Source organism: Tiliqua scincoides, chromosome 13 (genome assembly GCF_035046505.1).
Source record: "Tiliqua scincoides isolate rTilSci1 chromosome 13, rTilSci1.hap2, whole genome shotgun sequence".
Taxonomy (NCBI): domain Eukaryota; kingdom Metazoa; phylum Chordata; class Lepidosauria; order Squamata; family Scincidae; genus Tiliqua; species Tiliqua scincoides.
In genome coordinates, this window is record NC_089833.1 from 13,752,663 (window position 1) to 13,760,498 (window position 7,836).

General features: G+C 58.3%; 1 protein-coding gene across 1 annotated transcript; it reads left to right on the forward strand.

The window, feature by feature from the left end:
- The first annotated feature begins 681 nt into the window (after nt 1–681).
- Nucleotides 682–7,630, forward strand: UNCX (UNC homeobox). The gene is made up of 3 exons (XM_066640866.1): nt 682–931; nt 2,901–3,076; nt 6,494–7,630. Exons 1-3 carry the CDS (start codon nt 682–684, stop codon nt 7,628–7,630), a joined length of 1,563 nt encoding a protein of 520 aa, XP_066496963.1.
- The last annotated feature ends 206 nt before the right edge of the window (nt 7,631–7,836 follow it).

The window sequence follows — 7,836 nt, forward strand, 5'->3', positions numbered from 1 at the left end:
GGGGCTGGAGGGAGGGGGAGGAAGAGAGGGAGAGGAGCCCTCTTTCCACAACACACCAGCCAATGTTTTCAAGGGGAAAATCTATTAGTGGTGTGCCAAGGAGGAGGGGAGGGGACCAAACGCACGCACGCCGCCCCCCCCCCAAATCCCGAGGAGGAGGGCTGGCTGGGAGTGTTTAAGGGGGGATCCAGCAGAGCTCGGAGTTCTCCTGGTCTTCGTTGTGCCCCCCACCCCTTTTCTCCGTGTTGGCCCAGGCAGCTCCCCTTCCCCCTCCCCACTTCAGGGGCTGGAGTTGTGATCAGAGCCCCCTCCCCTCCCTCCCTCCCTCCCTCCTCCTTGTCTTGTTGTGACAGCTTTGATATTGTTTATGGAGGGTGGATGTCAGGTATAATTAGCAATCGATATGGAAAACGCGCCCCCCCCCGCCCAGGCACGCCTCTGACGTCAGGCCCGATTAAGGCTGCTTATTGGTCCCCAATTCCCCGGGCCTGAGCCTAATGATGGGGAGGCCTGATGTGGGGCGCGTTAAAGCGCCCGGGCGCCCTCCAGCATGCGCCCTTCCCGGCGCGACCCTCTGCCCGCCGCCCCTGCGCTCCTCCGGCGGTGGCAGGGGCGGCCGCGGCGCTGAGCCCCCCGCCAGCCCCCCCCAGCCCGCCCCCCAGGCCAGACGCCCCCCGCAGGATGGACAGCCGCCTCCTGGAGCACCCCCATGCCCAGTTCGGAGGCATGGTGGGCTTCCCCTACCCGCTCGGGCACCACCACGTCTACGAGCTGGCCGGGCACCAGCTGCCCTCCGCCGCCACCGCCGTGCCCTTCTCCATCGACGGATTACTCAACGGCTCCTGCGCCGCCGCCTCCGTGGTCAACCCGGCCCCGCTCCTCCCCTCCGGCTGCGCGGTCGGCGGAGACGGCCAGCCCTTCAAGCTCTCCGGTAAGCCCGCGCCCCCTCCCCTCCCAGCCACCCCAGCCTCCCCCCCCCACCCCCACACCTCCTCCTGCCCGGGGCTGCCACCTCTCCCCACTTACCCGGGAGTAAGCCCCATTGGCCATAACGGGACCTACTTCTTGAGTAGACAGGCCTAGGAGTGGGTTCTCAGGCTGCAATCTTATCTCCGCTTAACTGGGAGCAAGCCCCGTTGACTATAATGGGACTTACTTCTGAGTAGGCATGCATAGGAGTGGGTTCTCAAGCTGCAAGGAGCAAGCCCTATTGAATATAACGGGACTTCTGAGTAGATGGGCAGAGGATTGGACACTGAGGTTGTAATCCTATCCCTACTTACTTGGGAGTAAGCTCCACTGACTATAGCAGGACTCGCTTCTGAGTAGACAGGCATAGAACTGGGCTCTCAAATCTGCTGGCACTGATTGGGGGGGGGGGGCTCTTGACTGGCCTGTGCGCTGAGAGATCCGGCAAACGGGCTGCGGGCTCTGCGCCCCCCCGCCTCCTTTTTCCTGGGGTGTTGGGCTGCAGAGGCCCCCCCCGACCCTCCCCCTGCTTGGCTGTGTGCAGGAGGCAAGTGGGCCTTCTCTGCAAGTAAAGATGTCAAATTAGGGACCCCCGAGTGGAAGGCGAAGCAGCTTCAGGACCGGAGAAGGGGCCCAAGGCGGTTTTCACGGGAGCTGTCCACTGCTCCGGTTCCATCCCTGGAATGGGGAAGCCCCTGGAGCTCGGGCTCCAGCCCTGCCTCTTCTGGTCGCGAAAAGCCACCGCAATAAACGACCGAGGACTTGCAGGGCCGAGACTCCTTCCCGGAATAGCTTGATCCTAGCCAAGACAGACCCCAGGATCGACTGGATCCCCCGTTGGTTGGCCTCGCTGGCCCGCAGAGAAGCTCCTGAAAGGGGAGAAAGGAGGGCCTGGAGGGGCAGCGTCCTAATACAGCTTGGCCAAGAAAGGCCCTCGCAGGAACCCAAGTCCCTCTCCTTTTTGGGGTCTTGTCTGTCTTAGAATTCAAACTGATCCGCTCTTTATTCCGGAAATTTAGGACATAAGGGGGGCGGGTGGGGGCGGGGGGCGTCCTCTTATTTTAAGACCTCACAGACAAACAAAACGCGTGCCTTATTTTTAAAAAAAACCCAGACCCACCTTCAGCCTTGTGTGCCAAGCGGGGGCATCGCGCACGTGGGGAATCGCCACCAAAACAACCATCAAGGCGCAAACTGGGGGACGGGGGACACAACCCTAGACATTGGGGTCGGTAGAAGCTCTTGAAAAATGCACCGTCCCGGTTAACAACAGCCTCCCCCTTGTCCCAGATTCCTTCCCCATCCCAGTGTGTTTAAGGGCTGTTGTTGTCGCTTTGTGAGTTTAATTGTGTGTTTTGGTTGTAATCAGAAGTTTCTCCGTGACTGCCTTTCAGTTCTATGGAGATCGAGGGGGCTTGCTTTATCAACCGCCTAGGTGGAAAGGCAAGCGGGGGGGGGGACAAAAAGAGAGGGGGACAAAAAGAGAGAATCCGGGTTAATCTAGCGCATTGAGGGCCCAATCCTCTCCAGTTCTCCAGCGCTGATGCAGCCATGCCAGTGGGGTGCAGCTTCCTTCTGTGGGGGGAGTAGTAATGCAGGCCTCCTCAAGTCATGGAAACCCCTTCCTCTCCAGGGGTGCGTGGCGCTTGCATGGGCACTAGAAAGTTGGACAGGATTGGGCCCTGAGTTAGTTCAGTGTGTGGCCCGCGCTTTGTTCCTGGAGATGAAGGTTCAACCCAGGCTTTGCCCAGTGAGAACCAATGGCCCTTTGAACTGAGGCTGCAATCCTATGCACACTTACCTGGGAGTAAGCCCCTTTGACTATAATGGGGTTTACTTATGAGTAGACATGCATAGGGGATTGGGCTGTGAGTTCTGAACTCTTCCCCACCCCCCTTTTAAAAAAAATGGTCTTTCTGCTTTATTTCCAGACTCGGTGGACCCCGATAAGGAGAGCCCCGGTTGCAAAAGGCGAAGGACACGCACCAATTTCACCGGCTGGCAGCTGGAAGAATTGGAGAAAGCTTTCAACGAGAGCCACTACCCAGACGTGTTTATGAGAGAGGCGCTGGCGCTGAGATTGGACCTGGTGGAATCCAGGGTGCAGGTAAAGAGAGAGAGAGAGAGAGAGAGAGAGAGAGATCCATCCGAAGTAACGCATGGAACACCCCATACATTTCCATGGGGGAGCATGGCGCATGGGTGCGCCACTGGTGTTCCACCACGCTCCTAGTTCCAGCGAAACTCGGCTTTTCTCTCTCTCTGCTTCCTACCCACATTCACAAATTGCATTTTTTAAAAACCCAAAGAAATGAGTGAAAAATCCATTTTTGGGGGGGTGGAGGGGCGGTCATAAAACCCAGAGATCGCCCCTCCTTTCGCCTCCTCCGGATGGAAGCCAAGTGAATGGTGTTGTGGATTTAATCTCGACGCGGGTGTGTGATGTGTGTGTGTGCCCATCCTTTAATTTCTGCTTTCAGGGTAGTGATATGTGTGGGTTAGCGAGAGAGAGAAAATCCTGGGGTATTCTGACCTGATGGAACGATTGGTCTGCCCAGCCTCTTTCCTTGCCCTCAAGGAAGCCCTGCAGCGATGGAGCTATTTCAAATAATGTTTACAGTGTTCTGCAAACACGTTTCCGTGAAATATTTCCAGAAACAGGGCCTGGGATGGGGACACGGATCCCAGTTTGTGGCTTCTGTCTTGGGGCGGGCGTTTTGAGAAATATTTGGAGCTGGTAGGAAGGGGGTGGGTGGGAAGAACAAGCGTTCAAACCTCTATTAAATTGGTCATCAGCTTCAGTGGGATTCTATAGGGACCCTTGTTTCTTGCCGTCAGGTTCGCTATGGAGCGGGGGATTTTATTTTATTTTTATTTTACTTTTTCCTTTTCGGCCTCAAACAAGTCTTTAAAAACCTCTATAAAATGTTGATCAGTAACCAGTAAAATGCTGTAACAGCTTAGGCGGGGGTGGGGACCCTTTCCAAACTTTAAGGGTCCTACAAAATATCTCTCATGGTCACTGTGTCCAATTCAAAAGGGAGGACCATTGTGTGAGATGCTTCCTAGACCAGCCCCAAAGAGCAAAGAGATCAAAGCATCGCCCCTCCAAAGCCCACCCCCATATTAGTATATATATTTTTATACAGTTGTTTCTTAGCTAATAACCTCAGTGGCTCCCATTAATCCAGCCTGACATTGTCTCAAAAGGTGTATTTACAAAAATGCTGCCTTTCTTCCCTCCCCCTCCTTCTCCCCCCCTCCTGACCTCCTCTGTTTTGAAATCCTTTTATCCAATTTGTTCTGAGGCTGTTGAATGAAGTCAAGACCCTCCATTTCCCTCTAATACGATAATGAGTAATTCTCGCTGACAAGGGCTGTTGGAGCTGACACAGAAAGACAGAGAGAATTACTAGGTGCATACCAGGAGAGCAAGAAAATAATAATATAATAATAATAATTACACACACACACTTATTATTTTTTAAACCTCTCTGATGGGGGCTGGAGACAATGATTTAATTGTTCCAACTTTCTCCTTTTCTTAATTTTTAAGATGGATGTTCCCCTCTCCCCAAAAGAACTCTGAATCATACAAAAAAATAAAAAACGAGGTTAAAAAAATATATTGTGGTTTATTGGGATGGCGGGTAAGAAGATGAGGACAAAGAATTACAAAAAATTAAGAATGACTTTTTCCTTGGAAACCTATTGAGAAACACTGACCAGGTTCATATTTTGGAACAGATTGAGAAATGTCCCTCTCTTCTTGTTTTCTGCTGGAAGGGTCTGGGGTCCTAAGATAGGCGCCTGGCTGAGTTGAAATGTCTGTGCCTTCTCATCAGTCAGTACATCAGTCAGTCCCCCTAAACATGGGGAGCGTCATTAAGGAAAATGGGGGTGTCTCTGGCTAAGTGGGGGTCGTTGGGAGCTCGTGTCGACATCTGACTTTTCCTGGGGTCAAACCTTGATCTCGTTCGTTGGTCAATTTCACAGTCTTCCCGGAAAGGCTTGGGCGCTCCATGGTTAACCTGCCACAATTCCCTTCCGAGGGGGACCCGGGAGTTAGGTCCCAATCCTCTCCAACTTTCCAGCTCCGGTGTAGCCACGATGCAACCCTTGAGAAGGCCTCGCTGACTGCCCCTTCACTACAGAACGCAGCACACATCCCATTGACACGACTGCAGCACCAGAAAATTGGATATGATTGGGCGGGGGGGGGGCGGGCTGCAGTCCTAGCCGCACTTCCCTGGGAGTAAGCTCCATTGATGCTAACGGGACTTACTTCTGAGTAGACAGGCGTAGGATCGGGCTCTTAGTCCGCAGGTACCTGTATAGTTGCCCACCTCCCCCCCCCCAGACTTGCCAAAAGTTGTAAACACAAGCTGCTTTCTCCCCCCCCCCCATCCAGTCACCTGTATTTGTTTGTGAAATGTCCTTTTATTTTATTTCTGGGCATTCCGGTGCCCCCCCCCCTCCGTCGCCTCTCTCCAGGAGGAAAGTCCACCGAATTCCACCCCCAAATTCCACCCTCATAAAAATGGGGTCTTAAAGAAAAGTTTTTGCAGTTTGAGATCATTGACTCTTGGAAGAGCCGGACTGGGGAAGGGGGACCCCCCCCCGCAACGTCCCCTCTGTAGACCTCCCCCGCTTCTCTGCTACAGAATTGGGAAGGGGCGACGTGAAATGTCCCTGCCTGCTGCCTCTGACCTCCTCCCCCCCCGTTGATTCCCCAGCGAGCCCAGAGACAAAGCGACGAGTGGAATGGTGGGTTGGCTGCCTGTCTTGGTCTCTTTGGATGCACGACGGAAAGGAGGCCCCCCACCCCGCCAAATACTATCCAACTTTCTAGCCCTGGAATAGCCATGGGGTGTGCTCTGCGTCCCGTGGTGGTGGCCTCCACGAGTTGAGGGAGCATTTGTTCCTTCCTGCATTGGGGCTGGAAAGTTGGCGAGGATTGGGCCCCCCATTCTTTCTGTTCCCAGCACAATCCTACACGGGTCCACTCGGTAGAAGGACTTTTATTGCGTCCGATGGGGCTTACTCCCAGGAAAGTGAGGGTAGGGTCGTAGCCTCCTCTGCGATTGTTTCCCCAAAGAGGGCTGGTCTCCTCAACCCCCTGCCCAAGACCCAGGAGGAAGATGGCTCTGCGCAACGCGGGGGACCGGGCTTGGAAGGCGCGGAGGGCTGCTTGGATCAAGAGCCAGGAGGAGGGGTCTTGCGGGCAAGGCAGGACACAGGGGACCGGGCGGGACCCCCGTTCTCCTCCCCACCTTGCGCTTGGAAGGCGCGCAGGGCTGTTTTGGACCAGGACCTGGGAGGAAGGTGGCCCTGCGCTTGGAAGGCGCGCAGGACTGGTTTGAACCAGGAGCCAGCAGGAAGGCAGCGCGCGCGCAGGGCAGGCCAAGCCAGGGCAGAGGGGACCGGGCGGGAGGGGACCCCTGCCGTCCCCCAGCCCCCCCCCCCTGGCCCGGGGGGCAGCGGGGGCGCCAGCTAACGGCTCTGCTTCTCCGTGGCTGTGCAGGTGTGGTTCCAGAACCGGCGGGCCAAGTGGCGCAAGAAGGAGAACACGAAGAAGGGGCCCGGGCGGCCAGCGCACAACTCGCACCCCACGACGTGCAGCGGGGAGCCGATGGACCCCGAGGAGATCGCGCGCAAGGAGCTGGAGCGCCTGGAGAAGAAGCGGCGGAAGCACGAGAAGAAGCTGCTGAAGGGCCCCGCGCGCAGCCTGCCCTCGCCCGGGGGGCTCTCCGCGCACAGCAGCACCCAGAGCAGCTCGGACAGCGACGGCGGCTGCGGCGGGGGGCTCTCCCCGGACCCCCCCGACGGCTGCAAGGCCGCCTTCCGCCGCGGCGCCCCCCGCGAGCCCTCGCCGCCCGCGCCCGACGGCGGCGCCCCCGCGCAGCCCCCGCCAGGCCCGCCCAAGCGCAGCCCCTTCAGCGTGGAGAGCCTTCTCTCGGACTCGCCCCCCCGCCGGCGGCAGGCGGCCCCCGAGCTCCCGCAGGCCCTGGCCCCCTGCGCGCCCCCCGCCGCCCGCGCCGCCCTTCTGGGCAAGGGCCACTTCTTGCTCTACCCCATCACGCAGCCCCTGGGCTTCCTGGTGCCCCAGGCGGCGCTCCGAGGCCAGGACCCCCCCGCGCCCCACCGGGGCTCCCCGCTGCCCGCCGCCAACCCCAGCCCGGACCCCGCGCCCCCCAAGAGCAGCAGCACCGCCGCCGTCTCCGCGCCCGGGGGGCGCCTGGAGGGGGGCGGCGGCAGCAGCAGCGGCACCGCGCCCGGGGGGGCCTCTGGCCAGAGGAAGGCCTCCTCCTCCTCGCCCCCCTGCGACTCCTCTTCCCAGGCGGACAGTAGCAGCAGCAGCAGCAGCAGCAGCAGCGCCCCTGCGCAACCAAAGTCCCCGCTCCCCCGGCCCCAGGCGCCTGCCACCCCGGAGTCGACGCGGATTGCGGCCCCAACGGCAGCAGCAGCCCTGCGGAGACCAGCCCCGTGGACTGCGAGGAGGTGGATATGGACTGAGCCTGCCCGCCCCGCGTGGGGGGCGCCAGGAGAAGAGATCGGACGGAGCAGAGCGGTGGGGGGCGCGCCGGAGAGCCCAGGAGGTCCCCAGCCCAGACTTCAGACATTCCCAAAGTTCCCCAGGTCACCCACCCTTCCCTGTTGAGTCCGTATATTTTAAAAGCCCCCTCCTCTTCCTCCCCCCTCCCTATCCGGAAACCCCACCCTCTGTAGCCAGTTTAAAAATCAGGTGATCAATTTCTAGGGGGGGGACGACGAATTTTGTTCTCCTCTCCACACACCCCCACCCACCACCACCACCACAACAAAAAAGATGGGAAGGGGCGGGAAATGTAGCCGGACTGATCCGAA